This window comes from Theobroma cacao, chromosome 1 (assembly GCF_053813885.1).
Source record: "Theobroma cacao isolate CCN51 chromosome 1, ASM5381388v1, whole genome shotgun sequence".
NCBI classification, from domain to species: domain Eukaryota; kingdom Viridiplantae; phylum Streptophyta; class Magnoliopsida; order Malvales; family Malvaceae; genus Theobroma; species Theobroma cacao.
The window spans coordinates 10,367,396-10,388,319 of record NC_142639.1 but is presented as its reverse complement, the minus strand read 5'-3'; the positions used below and the strand labels follow the sequence as shown (position 1 = coordinate 10,388,319).

The following is a 20,924-nucleotide window of genomic DNA, read 5'->3' as shown; positions in this document are numbered from 1 at the left end:
AAAAACACGACAAAGCTGAACTAGGAAATCAAAAACAAAAACGCAACAAAGCTTATGTCTTATACATAGAGAATGAAGCCAAATACACGGTGCACCATCAAGACTTTAAACTTTTGATATATAATAATCAAGTCAAAATTTTTTTACGTTACCTTAAATCCTAATCTCAAAAAATAAATTTCAAGCAAAAATTTTTCAACAAAATTAATAATCACAAGTAAAAAATTAATCTCTTGATCCAACAACATCAAATTTGAAATATCCATCATTTAATAAAATATTTACTTTAAATATATTCTTTTCAATGAAAAAAAATTCTCATACTGTTAAAAAAACAAAAAGTTTAATAATAATAAACTTTAACTTAAAAAAGAAACTTATGATTTTCAAACAAATAAAGCTTCAAATTTCTAGACTTTCAAATCAAAACTTTTATAAAAATTTTTTTATTAAAGTTATGCGAGAAAGGTGAATAGATTTTTTTTTAAAGAGAATATGCTTAAATTCAAAAAATAATATAAAAAGTATTTAAGTCTTAAAAAACTTATGTAATATTAAATTTAATTTTTTTAATTATTAACCAACAGTGTTAACACTCAAAGAATCAAACATATTATTTTAAAATAAAAAGGATTAAAGTGTCTTTTTGAAGTGATGTAAGGGAACCTTTTGGGTTTGGCCTCCAATTACCACATCATGAGGATAGTTATTCTATGGGCCTAAGTTCTAGTCCAAGCTGCATAAAACCCAATGCCCATCTGCCACACTTGAACCTAAACTTGATCCGCCCAATTCCTGTAACTAGCAGTAATCCTGTTAAGGATATTGACACTGTGATGCAGCTTACATTGAAAATGGTGTATAACTCACGGTGCCAAGAATAACAAAATGATGTCAAAATCATTTAAGAACCGTTTATCATATGAATCACTGATATACACTTTAACCAGACCCTAAATCCTGCTGACATGACTATTAACACGGCATGATTCCCAAGAAAATCTCTGTTGAAATGGCTTACGACAAACCGGCCATGATATTTAATCACTTTAAAACCCTTGGTTCATGTTTTAAAGGACTCAATTACATCTGAGATGCAATGGAGGAACAATACCACTCTTCGTCAGAATGAAACAACTGATTTGGAATGTGAGGAAGGTCGCAGCTGAGACAGTGCAGTATCGCTTTCATCAGTCTCATCAAAAACCATTGGTGTTTTGTTGACATGCTTACTGTAATTAAAATCAGCAATCAGAATTAGTGTGATATAAAGTTGGAACAATAGGAGTGTAAAACAAATAGCGTTACAAATAAGTAAAATCATTTCCACTCCCATGTGAAGAATGGACCATATTGGAAGCATTAATCAGATTGAAACAATCCTGGCCCATTTGTTTTCACTTCATCTACAATGTTGTTATCCAGCAAAAAGGTCGCCTTCAACAAAATTGTTGAATATGAAGTTATTCCTTCAATTTGTTTACAAGGGCCAACAGAGGGGTCAGAGATGTAGACACCCAACCTAAAGGTATCCCAAAAACAGTTCATATCAAAAGTAGGTAAATGCTTGTGCAACGCATTTTGATTATAGGGGTTATAATCTGTTCTTTATGGAACTAGGTACTAGTGTTTTCTAAGATTTTATAATAAATATGCAGACTGCAAAGTATAATGATGTAGCAAAATTTTCAATGCCACTGTTACAGGTACTTCTCTCACTCCCACTTGCTCTCTGTTTTCAAACAGAGATTATTGCTAGAAACACGAGTTTAACTAAGCAGTTTCCCTAGTCATTTAGGCTGCTATTTGTACACTTTTTTGACAACATACATGTGATGTATTTTTTTGTTAATGAGTAAAAGGAAAGGATCTTTAGTATTAATGCCAATCAATATGAATCTCCCTTGCATTATGATACTAAATATTAACAAATACTATGAATATGCAAATCAACTCAGCCACAACAAATTTAGGAAAATTAAAAACAATAAAAAGAGAAACAGGAATTGCTGTTTAGTTACAAAAACCATGACTACAACATCTAAAACATGAATTGCTGTTTAGAAAACCAGAAAAAGGAAAGCAGATATTGGTGTTGAGGTACAGAATGAATGACTAGCGAGCTGCCTCCATATTTCAAGTGTATAAAACAATGTGAAACTGTGCTTCTCACAACTACCCAGACCAAGTACTTTGTTAAGAAGAGGTTGAGTTTGAGGTAAAATACTTTGAATCTTAACTCCTATCCCCCAAATTGCAACAATATAAAATAGAATCACAGACAAAAAAATTGGCAAAGCAGAAAGGCAAGCATACCTCTGAGAGATGAGACTCTCGTCAGACAGTGCCTTTTCCAGCCTCTCTTCAAATGGGGTTGCATGCCAACTGACCTTCTGATCCTGCAAACAGGACAAGCATTCATCAAGCAGAGCTCGGTACTGCAAGAAGATAATGCCGCCAGCAAAAAGATTTACCTCCTTGTATTTATTAGTTGAATTCGGGATGCCATTCCCATCCCACCACTTGGGCGTTACATGGGAAGACTCTTCCTCATTCCAGTGAGCAGCGACCATACCAATGATGGGCCTGTCCCCAGGGGTTCTACCAAAAGGAGGGAGTTTGCTATAATTAGACTGGATATTTTTATAACGATCATCAATGTTATTCTGTTTTGGCTTCAGCCAAGAAGACAAGCTTCCTTCCACCTCTGACTCTTCTGCCCGAGAAGTTCCTTCTACTCCCATTCCTAGCTTGAGGGCGGCATTTTCTGGTCGCTCAGGAGATTTTGTCGGCTCTCCCAACATCTCTTTGGAGCTAAATGGCTCCTCCTTCATCACATTCAACTGAGAGGCATTCTCAGCTGGATTCAAGACCGAATAAACATATTGAGACCTGATCCGAGTCTTCCCATTTGCCAAGTTTTCTAGGTTTGAAGGAAAAACAGTTCCAGGGGTTTGCATTTCATCAGAAAGCTTTAATGGGGTTGGATTAGGCGAGGGCTTTGATGCACTTTGGTAACCTGGTAATTCAAGTTTCTTTGAATTCTGACCACCGTTTTCAGATTTTGAAGAAGATGCATCAGATTCACATTCAAAGCGTACAGACTTGTTCCTTCCGTAAGCTGAACTCGAAACAATATCAATCTTGACTGTTTTATCGACACTCAGTGCCTCACTACCTTCAGTAGAACCCATAGAGAACCTCCCAGTGTTTGCTGCATTTGATATACTGCGACAAATGAAACGGCACCAGTCAAATGTCAAGCAGCTTTACAATTATGTAAAGATGAAACATGTTTTGATTTTTTGATAAAAATTTAAGGTCAGAAGTTGAAACCTGGTAGGTGTATTTTCCGAAGAATCTGGCCCCCTCTCCAACGCCTCGAAAAGTTTGATAGGCGTAGGGGGCTGATCAGATTGCTTATCCAACTGAAACTTATCGATGGATGTGTTGGGAAGCCATGACTGGAATTTTGAAGGTTCTGAATCCCCACCACGAGGCGGCGACTGCTTAAACCTCCGAGATGCTTTCCGAATTTCAGCCGGAGTCTCTGGTATTGTTCCACAAGCTTTAAGGAATTTCGCCTGCAGGAAGGTAAAAATTTTGAATTCAGATTTGCATTGAAAAGGTAAAGCAGCCAATCTAAATAAGAAAGCTCGATGAACAAACCTCATCCTTGAGACCTTTATCAATTTGTGGAGACCCCAAATGATTGGATGGACAATCTCCTTTCTCTTTTAGAATCAAAACAAAAAGAAGGTTCAATTTCAAACATGGGAAAATCTAAGTTTGAGAACCGAAATTTCTATTGAAAAAACAAAATATTAAAATTAGCTGATTCGAAATTTAGCATTACCTTCATCAAGAAAGAGCGACGATAAACGATTTCGAGAAACTCCACGTTCCTGCTTAAGGATATGGATATAATTAGCCAAACGTAAACAAAAATCTACCTTTTCATTATCCTAAAATTTGTTCCCAGAAAAGAAAACAAGAAAGTGTTTCTTGAACTGGATTTTCTCAGGAACCAAACAGAGGAACGAGATAACTGGAAAAAAAATTGGAAAAAACAAAACAAAGCGCACGGTGGATTTGGAGGAGGAGGAGACGAGGTGAGGGCGGGAGCGATCGTCTCTGACGCGAAAGCATCCAAAGAAACAACCCATGGCTCTGCAAACCGTCTGATCAAGAAATCTCACCACTGATCTCGTGATTATCCCCAACCCTAACTCTCCATTCAGGAAACAGCATACCATTTATCAGAATTTTTTTTGGTTTATGGGCTTTAAGGTTTAATCGGTGATTTAACAGAGAAAAGGAGGAGAGTTGTTGGGTCGTTTTTTGAATTTTGAAATGAAACAAAACGAGGGAAAAGATGATTATGCCTCTAAAATCTTAGAAAATCGCTTTAGCATTTTTCTTCTCGGCCGTCTACAATATATTTGATACTCGCTATGTAAGGATGCCACGTGCGCAAATTTGATTGTTGACAGTTTGAATTACGAAATTGGCCCTATTCAGCACGCTGAAAGGATGCTAGGGGTAGCGAGTAGCATCTAGGCTGTAAATTTGAACAGGTAGAAGGAATGTCTTTTCATTGCCTTGTGTTTTTTTATTTTTTACTGATTAACGCTTATTAGGCTCATAATTTGTCTTAATTATTTTCCTATGAGATAATCAGTAATTTTTTTTCAGTATTATCTGGAGTACTTCAAAACCTTTTTCTTCTTGTAATAATTATAGTAAAATTCTTTTAAATGAATTCTTATTTTCTTACATTTACCCAAAAATGAACTTCTTTTAGATTTTTTTTAATTATTCATCGAATAGAAGTCTAAACAAATCAAGTTGACTTCACGCGTGGTTTATATTATTATTTAAAATACTTACAATTCAATTCAACTCATTATTTAAAGTACCCTGAGTTTGTGCTTGAATTCGAGCTCAATTCAACTATTTTAGGTATACATTAGGGAGCTTTATATAATTCGGTATGTTCTTAGGGCAGTACTGGGCATGCCCTTTTTCGGTCGATAGACTCTATATATAATTACAAAGCCTTATATAATTTGTGACGAATATACCTATAAACACCCGTTAACTTGACTCTTAAAATAATTACAAAGCTTCATGTGTCTATATCTATATGCCACCATCTCTCATGTCTTTTCATACATCATATAATTGTCTAAATTCTAAAAAATTGGAAAGATCATAACAAAAGCAAATGGTGGTGCAAAGTTAATCATTAAACTATCTCCTATTAATGTTCCCAAGTATCAATTTTGCAAAATTAAAAGGATTTTTGCAAATAAAATTAATCTGGCTAATATATAGTTAGGATAAAGTTAAAAGTTCACCTCATTTCCATAACTCAATATATAGTTAGCTTGTTTCTTTTTCTTCTGTTTTTTTTTTTTTTGGGGGGTCCAAATAGAGGAAGACGTAAGTTGGTTGACAAGCAAGAGGCCAATAGAAAGAGAGAAAGCCCAATCTTGTAGTATTTGTTTAGAATGAAAAATAGATATTACCACATGGACGCAAGTGGAAGTGTGATTAGCGACGATGTACCACCACATTCCATATTTGAAAAGACTAATCTCCTTTACTGAGTCCCTAATCTCATCCACAATGTCACCGTTCCAAGCAAATCCCTGTCTCTTAGCCTCGCATGTAATTGGTAGCTCGTCGCTCTCAAACATCACGTCTTCTAACCTTTTTAGGTAATTCCAATATTCTTCCTGATCAAGCGACGACCCACTGAGCCAAGCCACCTCTGCCTCCTAGCTGCTGCTTCATTGGTGGACTAGTATCTGAGTACATATTGAGGATCAATATTGTAACACATGAAATGTATGTAGCTAAAATTTATACTAATAAGTATACACCGTCGACATTGTTTGTTTCTCTTTCCTGATCGTCTTTTTTTACATCATTTAGCACAATCCTTAATCTTATTTTATGGAGCAACTTGCATGAAACTAAGCTAAAAGATGAGATAATATCAACACCAACATAAATAATTATTCTTATATATATATATATATATATATATATATAACCTTGAGTTTCTTCTTTTAAAATTATATTTTTTGAGTTGAGAATTGAAAAAAATAGTGAATCATCCATTTCCTTTCATGATCAATCCACTTAAATATCTAGGGTTCTCATGATTGCAATGATGGTTGAGCATATATATAGAGGATAAGATCATACGAGGATATGGAGTCATTGTTTCCATATATAACTCTTTCGGGTTACTCATACTCAATTATATTGCTTACAATAAATAGTTCGGTAGTTATTTATCCAAAAAAAGTAAGACCTGCACAACCTTGCCCTTCATTTTCTGTGAAACAATGAAGTGAAATAATCTAAAGTCCCCACAAGTGAGGTTCTATACAAAAAAAAAAAAAAAAAGGAACAAACTCTTGAACTGCTAGCATAAGTGAAACCATCCGCCTTGTTGGATACTTTTCATAAATTAGTCATAATTTCCAAGTTCTTTTAAGGTACCTCTGACTCTTTCAATTGCTTTCAAGTGTTCAGGACTTGAATTACTTGTATATTATGAAAGTTTACAAACTATATAGAATATCTCAAGTCTAGTACAATGCATAGGATTCATTAGACTACCAATAACACTAGCATACTCCAATTGAGTTTCCAAAATTTTCCAGCAGCTTGTGCAAAACATCATATGGAGTGCTCACTTTTTTAATTCCCAAGTGTTAATATGCACTTGTTTATGATCTTCTCAATGAGATTGACAGAAAGCATAACTCCATTGAGATTTAAATAATACACGTGGGTTTGGCTTGGGTTGCACCTCAAGATGTTGCTCAACTATTCGTGGTATGGAAAGCTGCTTTGTCGAACAGGGCTGAGGACAAGATATGGCTCATGACATTTTGTTTTACCATTATTTGATTTATTTTGCTTTGCAGAATGACATGGAAAATGTCTAGATATCTTCCAATTGTTTGATGTCATTAAAAGTAAATTGCATGCTGGGTTAAAGTTAAATGACCAAAGGAAAACAAATCCATGACGAACATAATCAGATTTCCAAAAACGGCCATGACCCAAATAATGTGAAAGTGAGGAAAAATGTTGCGGTGGGGCAATGTCCTGTTCCTAGCTCTTCAAAATTCAACGATGATGGAGGGGAAAAGGGTTGTCCTAATATATTTTTTATATATATTAAGAAGAATTGAGAGTAAATTTAATTAATAATATATTTAAAACATATTAAGGTATTATATGTATATATATAAATTATAATCATAATAATTTTTTTTGAAAAGTATAATCATAATAATTTAATATTAGTTATATATATATATATTTATTCATAAATCTGTATTAATATGAAATTACAAGTTATATATTTTAAATGATATAAGTTATATGTTAATATTATATTATATGATAGTAAACATCCTACAGATTAATATGTTATAATTATTACATCTTAGTAATGTTTCGTAATATAAAATGTTATGAATATATATAATTGTATAAATATATTATATATACATATATTTAATTTATACATAAGTATTACTATAATTTATAATAGACTTTATTTATATGATTACACTTAATAATTTTATTCGTTATCACATTAGATTTATAACATATTGTTTATAATTAGTTATTGTTTATACAAACTTTGTTATAAAACATTTTAAAACATAACTTTAATAATTAATTATATATATAATAAAGTAATATTATATATATTTAATTTATACATAAGCATTATTATAACTTATAATAAATTTTATTTATATGATCACACTTAATAAATTTATTAGCCATCACTTTAGATTTTATAACATATTGTTTATAATTAGTTATTATTTATACAAACTTTGATATAAAACATTATAACATATAAGTTATATCATTAATTTCATATATATATATATATATATAATTATGGATGAAGTTTATAAGTTTTAATATTATAATTTGTAAAAAAAAAAAGTGATAAATTTTTATTCATTGGTCAAAAACCGAATCAACCAAACTAATTCTATGTTGGTCAGTTAGATCTTCCTTTATATTTGGTCGATTTTTTAAAATTAATTAGTTCATTTGGTCATTAGGTATGGTGGACTAATCCACCCATTTGCTCACCCCTATCAACAGATGTGTCTGTTATGTTTCAACAAATGTACATGTTATGTTTCAATAATTGTGTTTGTTGAAAACACTTCTATTTATTCAAAGAATTATGTTTTAATCTGAACAATCACATCTTAAATAATTATCTTCTAACATGAGACTTTCAAATATTACAAACTATCCAACAATCCCCCGCTAGTTTGTAATATTAATATTTTTTTTGAAAAGGTGATATTAATATTATTATGTACAATAAAAAGTATCTCGAAAATTTGAAGTTTCTACTAGTGTAAATATTTTAAAGTTGAGATGAAGTTATTCGTATTATAAAGGATTTAACCATAACTCCTTATATAATAACCAAAAATATCATATTCATAGCATTATCATAATGTGTGGGTCCGAGAACCCGACCGTTAGACGTTGAGTGATTTGGGAGTCACCACCAATCTTTTTTTAAAAGGTGTGATTGGCCACCCTATTTTGTTCTACTCGACAAAATCCTAAATTAATTTTAGGTCCATCGACAGAACGATAAACTGGTCTACGTATCTTTTAGATTTGGGTTTGGAAGTACGATTACGCACAGGGAAGGGTTAGCATCCCCGTGACGCCCGTTCCATGAACGGTACCATTTAATCATATATTATCCTAACCCATTGATTTTATTCTTATGTTTTCATAATTATTATTTATCTATTTCACCTTTTATTAGAATATTTTATTTCATTTTTTACGGGTTTAACATGAACATGATGCAATTGTGAAATGTATAACGTAAAATAGGGATAATGTCAAACGAAAATCTTTTATTGAGTGTACTTTCTGAATGTGTCCATCATACTGGTGGGATCTGGAAGTATTCTCCCACCTAGGGAAATACTTTAGCAACTCGCCTTCGCAAGTTTACTACGTAAATCCCATCATCGGGATAGTCGTTTGTGAGTAAAAAAAAAGTGTTTTCATGAATGCAAATCCTAATACAGGTAAAAGCCTTTTGTTAAAGATATTTCTCCGGACCTTCCCATCGTATTGGTGGAACTTGGAGGTATCTTTTCACCTAGGGAGTTTACCGATGAAACTCGCATTTGCAAGCTTTCTCGAAAAGTCCCATCATCGGGGTTTAAACCCGTATACAAAATATATCTATATGCCATGACATTTAAAAATGCAACCATGATACATGATGCACTTGTAGGTTCTATATTCGTTTCTTATTTTTCACGAAATTTACTACTTTTTCTTTGTGTGCATGTTTATTATAAACAAATAATTTCCATTTATTGATTGTTTTTGTATAACCATTTCTATGTTGATAAATATTTTACTCTATAGGTACTTATTTATTATAAGAAACTCCAAAATAAAATTTTTAGACCAATAATTTTTATTATCCGTAATTATTGTTGTTTTTGCATATGTGTTTTCCACTTTTGTGTTATTATGATTAACAAATTTATTGTTATCATTAATTTCCTATTTATTTTGTTTTGTATATTTTGATTAATTGGTGATTGAGTATATAGTTTTTATTTCATTTAAAATTAGGAACATTGGAATTCCAAATTAGGACCCTCCCATCGTACTGGTGGAGTCTTAATCGAAACCCCTAACCTAGGAAAGTTTACTCGAAATTGCGACTTCTCGCGCTCCGAATGGACATCCCATCATCGATATTGATTGCAAATCAAACATTATATTTTATACTTAATAATTCTTTACTTGGCTTATTCTTTTATTTTATTTTACTTTTATTTATTTATTCATTGATTGATTTTTTACCAAACTTGGAATCTTTCCTAACTATAAATATCGGTCCAAAATATATTTTTTTTTATTATTATTACTGTCATTTCTTTACATACATTATTATTATATATATATTTTTTACAAAAAATAAACTAAACTTTCCTTCATAAAAATATTTTTTTTATTATTTTTTATTTATCTAAATTTATGTTCCTTATAACTATACATTTTTACTTTTGTTTTGGTGTTATTACTATTATTATTATTTTATTGATTTTTTTTTTGTTTTAATTCTCTAACACTAAAATAGATAGTCATATTTTATATATATATATTCTTCTCCTAGAAAAATAAATACATTTTAATTAAGCAAGATAGGCTAGATCCAATATCAACTAAAATAAACCCAAACAAAAGAGAATAGTTATACCTTACCGGGCTGAGATTGGGCCAACCCACAAGCTCGCAGGAAGCCCAAGACCTCAGCACCAAATCTACTCCTTAAGCCCACGATACCACGCCCGAAACGCACTGTTTGGTGCTTGTAGAGCCACTCGAAACGGCACCGTTTAGGCCTTGACCCTTTCAATTCCCCCACTCCACTAAAACGGTGCCGTTTTGCTCTATTCTGTCTGGTATAAAAGCTTTTTTTTTCTCTTCCTCATTTTTTTCTTCCATTTTCTCTCTCTAACCCCAAATGCTCTCCCTTCTCTCTAGCCTCAATCGCGGCCCCCTTCTCCCTCTCTCAACCCCCGTCGGCCGGATCTGGATCCCTAGGGTCCTTTCTCCTAAACGGTAGCCCCCCTCTCTCTTGAAGCCTTCTCTCCTCCTGATCCGTAGATCTAGCCCGGATCTCCCATTTTTGTGCTGCCAGCCACCCAACCCTCGAAACCCACTAGGAAAAAAAAACTCACAAATCTCCCTTACCCAAGCACCTCCAAACCCAAAATCCTAAGCCTCCACCACCCCTCCCATTTTTCTTCCCTTTTTTTGTATATTTTTTTTTTGTATTCTTTTTTATTATTGTTGATTGTGGTTAGGGTAGACTGCTAGTAGTTTTAGGATTTTTAAATGGTTGATTTGTGGTTTGAATCTTTTTTTTTTTTTTTTTTACAGATTGGCTCTTTTTTTGAATCATTTTTTTCCTCTAGTTTTTGGTTCTGGAAAATTTATTTTCTCCTCTCTCAAATATGTTCGAAGCCCCCCTTTTAAGAACTGGATTGTCCAAAATTTTGGACAATCCAGAGGTGAAATCATGCTTTTTTGAGCATGATTTCACATGTCTTTGGCACAAATGGGAGTTGGTAGCCGAAGGTGACCATTCCTTCCCAAATCCGGCTGTCTTTCAAGGGCATTAATGCAATGTAATGATGGACTGGAGAAAGGACTGAGCACACTCAATCCTTTCCTGTTCCTCTCTTTTTTTTAATTTATTTATTATTTTTTTATTTCTTGATTTTTTATTATATTTCATTATTTTTTATTTTTTATTTTTTTTTAAATAGGTGTCTACAAGCATTATTTAATTGCTTTAAGATTCTACCAACTACTTTAAACACTTATATAACCTTGTGCTAATCTTGGTTTCATGAATATTTATAAGAGTAAACCCTTTTAACTCTTGTTTGAAGTAGCACAACTTCAATATTCATATATATAGGTAGAATTTGTTATTATGCCATTGTTACTATAGGCATTTAACATTTTCATTAAAAGCCCTTTGCTCATCATCTCCTCGTAACAGGCGTACTGAATATTTTAAAATGAGGCTATTTGAATATTCTAGAATGAGGTATTTAATATAAAAAAATCAGTGCATAATAACAACATATAGTAACTTGTTATTATCCATTGAACTTTTTATTATTAGTTTTGCTAACTCAAAGTTGGATTTTCATTACTAACGCATTTAAGTCAAGGGTTTTAGCCTCATTCCAGTAGATACTGATTTTACAGCCTCCCTTGGCAAAGCTTTGGCAAGTGGATCAATCAAATTTTTACAAGATTTAACATAAACTACTATTATAACACCATTTGAGATTAATTCTCTAATGTAGTCAGGTCGTAGACTTATGTGTCTAAACTTTCATTATAAATCTTATTGTGAGCTACACATATTATAACCTCACTATCATAATATATGGAAATGACTAGCATTAATTATGGCCACAACTTTATATCTAATAACAAATTTTTCAGCCATTTTGTTTCTTTTCCAACAATTGTTTATGCTAAAAATTCAGATTCTATTGTAGAATGCGTAATTCAAATATGCTTCTTAGATGCCCAACTAATAACACCACCACCTAAGGTAAAAATCCATCCTATTGTGGATTTATTGTCATCAATACTAGCTATCCAACTAGCATAAGAAAATTCTTCTTTCTCAATTGATACCATTGCACCTTAATGTACAATCGAAATGTCAAATTAATACATCAATATATATGTTCACAAGAGCACCATTGTACTTTTATTGCACAATAGAAATACCATGTCAAAGATATTGAATATCTATATTGCACCATTATGCCTTCAAAGATAAAATAAGAATGCACCATGTATCAAGATGTAAAATTTACATATTGGCTTCATTATACCTTCATGTAAGATAAGAATGCCACATGCCCACCTATCACATAGACCTTGATGCTATTTACATATTGGCATCATTACACCTTAATGTATAATAAGAATGCCACGTATTTATTAAAAAAGTAGTATAAAAAAAGGAGTAATAAGGCTTCAGGCATGCTGTAACACTGTAACACCCGACCCTAAATTATCTGTGATATATCATTCACATGCTTTGGATAGCATGTTTGTATACTGAATTGCCCCGAAAAATAAGTTAAATGACTATATTACCCCTAATGGTATAGTTCAGTCAAATAAGTCTTGAACTAGTTTAAACAGAGAATCGAGGATGAATTTGAGAAAACTAAAACCCATGGGTTGATTTAAAATGAGGATTCAGAGTTTGAAGTCCGATATGGAGTTAATCCGGACTTTAAGTATTCTAGGGGTAAAATGGTAATTTACCACCTGAGGACGAATATGGAAATTTTTAGTCCCGTTTGATTAAGATTGATTATATTAAACTTATTGGAGTTTAATTTGAGGGTTTGGCAGTGAAAAAGTTTAATTCCGGTGATTTCTGGAGTGTAGGGGTAAAATAGTAATTTTTCCATTCGCGAACAAATTTTGAGATTTGGAGAGAATTTAGATCAAATTTGACAAATTGGAGAATGGTAAGAGTATAAGGGATGAAAAATATGTCTATGGGTAATTTTTCAGTTTTTGGGGTAAAATGTAATTTTTGACTTTTACGAGGGTAAAAGTGTAAATTTCAAAAATTACTCCACCAAGACTTTGGATAAGTCTGAGAATTTTATCTAAGCTATGGATATGTGGGACAAGTGTATGGTGAAAATTTGGAAACAAATGGATGGCTAGAATTTAAGAAATTAATAAAACAAAAAAAATGAATAAAATAATATTATATTATTTTAGCCTTTAAAAAGGTCAAAATTTCCAGAATTCTCATCTTCTTCAAGCTGTCCAAACCAGGAGAAAAAAAGGGGAAAAGAAATAAGAACCCTAGCTGAAAAATTTGGAGAAAATCAAGAGAAATCAAGAAATCAAGCATTAAAAAGGTAAATTTCATTGATTTTCCTTGTGATTTTCACTATCCATGCATTTTTTTCTCATTTTCATGCAAAATTAGAGAGTAGGTATGGACACCCATGTTGGCCAAACCTCCATGGATGAGTTTTGAACTTGAGTTTTGATTGATTTTAATTGAATTAAGTGATTTTAGTTAGGTTATATTGAAATATAGCAAAAATAAGCTAGAGAAATAATTTTCTCCCATTGAAACCCATTATGCTGAATTTTCTAGGGGAATATTGGCTGCTGATCTTGATGTTTAATTGAGGAATTATGATGAACAATGATGAATTATGAGCCTAAAAAAATAATGGGAATTTTCAGAGCAAAAATACGAATTTTTACCCACTAGGGGTATTTTCGTAATTTTTTATCGAGACTTATAATTTGCACCACACTGAGGAACATTAAGTCAATTTGGGTGCAATTGAGGTATAGAAATTGAAAAAAAATAATTTGGAGTTTAAACGAACGCGTATATCGATTTATCATGTAAAAGATCGAAATAGGCTAACATCTCGTTTAGGTAAAATTTAGACATTTTGCACTTCATATCATGCATTAGTAGTATAAATTAGTTTATTTTGGTTTAGTACCAAAGTAGTAAACCTCTTAATTATACAATTTGTCGAGGTGACGAATCCTCTAGCAAGGGCAAAGAAATCGCACTCGATGAGTAATAGTTTGAGTACCCGAATTTAGTTTTCAGAAACTGTGAGTAAACTTATTATCGTCTTAATTATCTAGAATAGTTTTATACAATTGTGTGATTTTATGGAAAATGGGTTTAAATGGTAAATTGCTATGTTTTAAGAGAAATTGTGATTTTATAAAATGATTTTATAAATTTTCTGAAAAATCAAATACTGGTTTTGAAAATAGAGTAATTGGAGACTGTCTGCTTGTGTTATAAATTTATGGTTTTAAATTGAATGGCTTATGACAATAAATGAGCATGAATGGCTAAACTGATTTTGGTGTTAGAATTATTTGTACTGTGTATTCAACCTTGAGAGGCTAGGTTGCGATAAATTGCCATGTCATGCAGTAAAAAGATTTTATAAATCATGTGGTAAATAAAAGATTAGCTACTGCAGTGGTGGGGGGTTCCGTGGGCCAGCCTATTAGAGGGGCACGATAAACTCCTTTATATTCTCACCTCGGTCGTAGAGGCGCGTAGGGTATCTCCTGAGGTGGGCTTTTTTAGTGCACTTCACGTGGACCACCGCGTGAGAGTGAGACTCAGCCAACGCCAAGGAACGGCTATGTTTCAAAATAAAAATATGATTTATACGAAATATGAAATTTTAATAACCTTGGTGGACTCGATTGGATACCCCTGGTCCAAGTGTCACCGAGTACAGGATTTGGCATGAGCCAAGTTTTGAGTAATTCACGAGCCATATTGATTATTTGGTTGAAATGAATATTCGTGATGTGAAAAATTTGCTGAAGTTAATTATTTTTTAATTGTCTCCATTTACTCGCCTTTAGATAGTTTAGATGGTGTCTGTTTACTCACTGGGATTTTATAATCTCACCACCCTCAATTCCCCACATTTCAGGTTTGGGATAGTCGATAGATAGTCGATTGCATCAAGGACTTCAGTTAGCCTTGTATTGTCAAAATTATAGGTTCACAGATTCGCATCTTATTGGTTAGTTAGGGGCCCACGTGTCATTGTAAAAGTAATTTTATACTTTAGTTATTTGATTTAAAATATGTATGAACATATTTAGCTTTTACACCATGTTTTTGGCGGGTTTCGATATTTTCGAAGAAAAATGACGAAAATACCCCTGTAAGCAAAAAAAAAATATTTTATTGTTTTGATTTTGGAAACGACTTATAATTTCTTGAAATGCAAGATTTAATAATTGTCGCTCACCGGGGAGATGCGAAAGCTGATGCTAAGCTTTGCGGGGTTTCGATCGGTATTCGGGGTAATGAATGCCATCAGGACGTCGCGGCGTTTGTCACGGGCCCGATGGGAGTTTCGGGTCGTGATAATTAAAGTGGTATCAGAGCATGGTTTAAAGATCAGAGATTTTGATTTTAAAGCTTTGGATTTTAAAGTTTTTGATTTTAAAGTTGTTTTAAGAAATTCACACTAACACTACGTGGCCCAAGTTAAGTTAAGTTAAGTCAGGTTAGGTAGAATAGAATACGTGCATCTGCATATAAAATTTGGAGTTGTTTAAACTCGTTTTGTTTCTTCCTATAGATCTTATGGGAGCTATAGGAACTCTTATTCCCAGTAATCCACTTCCTTGTTAATGTCATGCAAAGGTCATAAGTAGGGTCGTTGTTCGAGTTTAAGATGCCACTCATGACACGAGCCAGTGTTGGAGAGATCTTAAAACGAATGCTCCTAATGAAAGATTAATGAAATGATATATCCCTCCGATTATAGATGGAGAAATTTGGAGTTGGACAAATAGGCCGTGATAATTTACTCATTTGGTGGAGTGTATAAATTAAGCATTGAGGTAAGAGTAAATTCATACATATGTGCATGAAAATAAGAACACTATGTTAATTGAGCGTGTTATGCCCATATAAAAGTGGTGTTGATTTCAATTAAGCGATTGTGAGATTTTAAAAATTGATTGGATCTATTATAGTTCATGGATATAAGCACGTGAACTAACTCGAGAGTGAGTACTAATGATTACTATAATTGATGTGTGGTCATGAAGTAAGAAGTTAGTAAACAAATTGCTCTAAGGATGAGCTTGAACTTTGTTATGCATAGTAAGGAGGAGCCAAAGGATTAAAGGACTAGATGTGGAATTGGCAGCTTGAGGTTAAATGACTTGAAAATGTCGAATCTAGTCTAAGTGCCATATGAAGTTCTATAATTGAGATTGATATACGAATTACTTGAAAGATCAATTTAAAAGTGTATTCGGTTCAAAATGTGGTCTATGATACGAATGATCAGTCTTAAAGGTGATCTCCCCAGAACAAGGAATTTAGAAAATGTTGATGTTTGGATATACTCTAAGAGAGAGAACTTCTACATCCTAAGTTTAGGACAACTTTGATCTTATGATTGCAAAGGCAAGGTGTAATAACTAAGTAAATTATTCACTTAATAAATGTGATTGATTATTGATGAATAAAGTCAAGATCTTGATGTTTAGTGGTATACAATTTGATAATTATGATAAACACTTCTGTTTATTCAAAGAGTTATGTTTTAATCTGAACATTCACATCTTGAATAATTTTCTTCCAACGTGAAACTCTCAAATATTACAAACTATCCAACAATGACAACATTATAAGTGAATGGGTTCTTGACTGGATTCATCCAAGTGTTTTAGCATACTGATATTAATTTGGAATGATTCCCTGCTGCCTTTAAAAAAATGAACCTTGGCTGCTGATACCTTGGTGAAAGTAGGTTTCTTCGCACACTTGATTTGCTGCTTGTCATTAGTTAAAGGTTCTCCATATCGAAGTTGATTCTTCTTATCGCTGATTTTGTTTTCTATGCTTAATTATACCGTTGTTGTCACTGTCACTTTGCTATTGGGTTTGTGTTATTGATGCTATTGTCGCTTTGCTACTATTGCTACTTCACTACCACTTTACTCTCTAGGAGGTATTTGTTGTAGCTACTGGTACTTCCTCACTGTTAAAGGTAGGGTGGAACGAAGTTAGACTCGATCACTGACTCAACCAAATCGAATGTAATTTGAGTAAAATGATTCAGTTCGATTGGTCCATTGAGTCTATTAATTTAAAAAGAGTAGTCCAATTAATATATTTGATCAATTTTCAATCTTAAAAGTTTTGGATGAATTGACCAAAAGACCAAACTAATATCTTATATATTAATTTATAATATTATTTTTTAAAAATTTTATATAAAATATATATTTTCCTATTACTACGTTGATGATGTGATGGTTGATTATTTTGTATTAAGATGGTTTTATTTTGTGAATGTTAATTTTTTATCTTTGTTATTTAAATCTTAAATATTAGAACTTAAGATTCAAACTGTTGAATATTAATTTGATGATTTATCTGAAAGGACATAATTATGTAAGTGAAAGTACAAATGTTATGTTTTTTTATGTTAAAATTATTTGTATATTTTATGATTATAGATGAAATTTATAAATTTCATTATTATTATTTGTAAAGATAAAAGTGATAAAATTTCGATTCTTTTAATCTAAAACTAAACTGATCGAACCAATTCGATGTTTGGTTAATTTAATTTTTCTTTAAGTTTGATCGATTCTAATTAATTTTTTAAAAATATTTAATTCATTTAATATTTGATTATGATGAACAAAATCGATAGAATCGACTAATTATTCACCTGGAATTAAAAAGTTGGTGTTACCAAGCAATATTTTAAGTGTTTCGGTTAGTGGGCATGGTGGTTGTATTGCTGTTGGGCTGAGTATATAATTGATTTGAAGTCCTTTGTTTTTGTGGCATCTGAGCCCGGTGATACCTATGTTAGTGTGCGCCTAGAAGGGCCAGGGTCAAATCTTATTTATTGACTCTGTCGTCTTGCAGTTATCATTAATCCACTCAATGCTTTTCAGAAAATAAGAAAAAGGCCATTGATAAAGCTTGAACGAAGACCAGTTTCGATTAGGCTAATGATTTAACCAATTGAGGGCACCTTGCCGGCCACTGTAAGTTGTTTTCGTTCTTTGTTGTCTTCTTTTTGGGTATTGACAGGTAAGTAACGAGAGTAGACAGCTGTAGGATTAGAACACGTTCGTAGCAAAATCACCTTATGTCTCTGTAGTTGAATAATGGTGACCAATACTATAATTCCACAAAGTCTTTGTCTTCCCCAAAAGCACACACATGAAACGCGAAAATTGCTTCGAAAAAGATTTTGGATCATATTCTTTTCATTGGCCAGCTTTGCGGCACGACAAAGGGCTTGCTGTGCTTCAATATATATCCTCATCCAATTTCATCACGTAATTTCTTTTGGACTCCTTTTTCCCTTCTATATCCACCATTTTATTTCAACACACAAGCAACCCTAGCCAAACTTTCCATGCCAAAGCCACTCATATCGATCCTTGACATCGAAATTATGGTTTTCTTGTGTCATACAATTCTCTTGCACATGTGAAAGGGAAAGCCTTCACATGCACTCATAAATTGATTGCTCAAAAGAAGGAATAGGAGCCAGCCTTTGTTTTGGGAAGTTAGGTACAATGTAAATTCTGTTTTTGGTCTATTTAAAAAATTGTCAATTAAATTTGTTGATTTCAATAATTGATTTTGGTGATCTGTGATTCTGGATTTGTTTCAAATTCTTTTTCATGTCATAGTTCTTGAATGGCTTCTATGAGGTATGCTTGAAATATAATTTTCAAAAGCTTGATTATCTAGGATATATGTATTAAAATTAAATTTTTTATGCATCTGAAGATTTATCGATGTAATGATAAGTATATGTATTTAAAAATAATAAGTTTGAATTCTTTGTTGGAAAAAAGAGAGTTAGGTTTTATTTTTGTTCATAATTTTTTTTTGTAAAAACGTTGAATTCATATATATATATATATATATATATATATATATATGTATATAAGTATTTTACCATAAGTTAGAAACTTTATAGATCAAAAGAAGTAGTTAAGGGATTTCACCTAATAAAAAAAACTTCATCAATATTTGATTATTTGAACTAAATATTTCAGTCCAAAAATTATCATATTTACAACCCCTTCAACTTAATAGAAAAAAATAGTAAAAACAGTTTCATTTTGTTACGAATTTCACATTAATTATAAAAAAAAATCTACTTATTACATCTAACAAATATATTTTTTGAATTGACATATAAACTCATAATATTTTTAATATAACTTGCTGGACTCGTGATTACTTTTAATATGGCATGCGAAGACATCCACAAAATCAGAAGGAGATAGTGAAGGCTCTAGGAGGCCACATGTTTGCTTACATGAAGCACCACAGAGTTACCAAAAAAGCTGTCAATTTTGAAAGCAGCGGAATATGAAAAGATCCTTGTCTCAGACAATATAGCCAGATTCCTTTCTCAAGTAATTTATATATTTCGTTTTCATTAGTTTCAGTTTATAACTAATATACTCCCAAAAGAAGGAACTAGAAGTGAGTTAGACCAAACAGCAACTAGGAAGGTAGTGACATGGGAAGCGACAAAACCTATATATTTTCAATGCCAAAGTGAGATTCAGAAGAGAGAGTGTGTACTATTTGCGAAATTAATAGCAAAGATGGCATAGAATTGAAATCAGCCTTTGAGCTGCTTTTGACCTTAAACCCAATGCCAAAAACACTTTTAAAGATAAAAAAAGTTTGGGCTTTAAGGTTTTAAAGCTTTTTAATGAAGGTTAAATTACTCACTTCATCACTAAAGTTTCATAACTTTCTGTTTTGTACTTTGCATCGTTCATAGTTTTTAAAATTTACTTTTTGATCATCAACATTACAAAAGTTATGCAATTTGAAGTCACCTCGTTAAATGATAACTAAGCTCATACTTGATATTCTCGTCGTTCATTTTTTGTAACCAAATATAATTAACTTTTGAATAATGAGTGACCAAGATAGAAAATTTTGATAACCAACTTTATCGAATATATATGTAATGTTATTCCCATGTCACATGCCATATTGGCCCAAAAAGATAAGTTGTAATGCAAAGTATGATTTTTTTTTGAGTATTTTATCTACAATATCTTACGACCATTATACAATTATTTAATTGTTAGAAAAAATTATGTAAGAATCTATTTTTTATAAATATGAATTTCAAATAATATTTTAGTAATGTAATAAATTTATAATTGCAATTGGTTAATTATAATATAATAATTATAAGTTAATATTTTTTATTTTTGTTAATATCTAATTAACAAGAACTGTCCATAAATGCGTAATTTTTACATTGGTGACGAAATATAATTTTTGAAAGATAAGTGACCGAATCAGATAAGTCTAAGAACTAAAGTTATATCAATTTGATTTATTTATTTATTTATTATGGAAATCAACATGGTATGCTTTTCAAAATTTTATTTTATATTCTCAGTCTAGTCAAAGCAAGGACAATGTGCTGATGTGGAACAATAAATGTGACTTGACGAAATGTGTAACCGGATAGCTCTTAAACAATACATAATCATCTGGAAAGGTCTAAGGCCAAGCTCTGGAAACAGAACACGTTCGTAGCGAAATCACCTCATGCCTGAAATACAATTATTAGCTAATGATGCACCTCGCGACCAAAATATTGTCCTTTCTGCTATATATTTTAAGGGGTCTAAGCACGTATAGTACCTTCACCAAGACATATGGTATTTTTTACTACAGAAGAATTTTGATGGAAGAA

The 20,924-nt window shown here is 32.0% G+C and overlaps 1 protein-coding gene across 2 annotated transcripts; it reads right to left on the bottom strand.

Annotated features, from left to right (window-relative positions):
* Window positions 1-881: 881 nt before the first annotated feature.
* JASON (aspartyl/glutamyl-tRNA(Asn/Gln) amidotransferase subunit) lies at window positions 882-4,365 on the bottom strand. 2 transcript variants are annotated; one of them, XM_007048883.3, is made up of 7 exons: window positions 4,086-4,365; window positions 3,857-3,905; window positions 3,670-3,734; window positions 3,337-3,584; window positions 2,475-3,228; window positions 2,317-2,399; window positions 882-1,232 (listed from the first exon to the last, which is right to left on the bottom strand). In XM_007048883.3, exons 1-7 carry the CDS (start codon window positions 4,254-4,256, stop codon window positions 1,124-1,126), a joined length of 1,479 nt encoding a protein of 492 aa, XP_007048945.3. In that variant the 5' UTR covers window positions 4,257-4,365; the 3' UTR covers window positions 882-1,123. The 2 variants fall into 2 exon arrangements, with proteins under 2 accessions (XP_007048945.3, XP_007048946.3); XM_007048884.3 differs by lacking the exon at window positions 882-1,232 and adding an exon at window positions 1,250-1,522.
* Window positions 4,366-20,924: the final 16,559 nt, after the last annotated feature.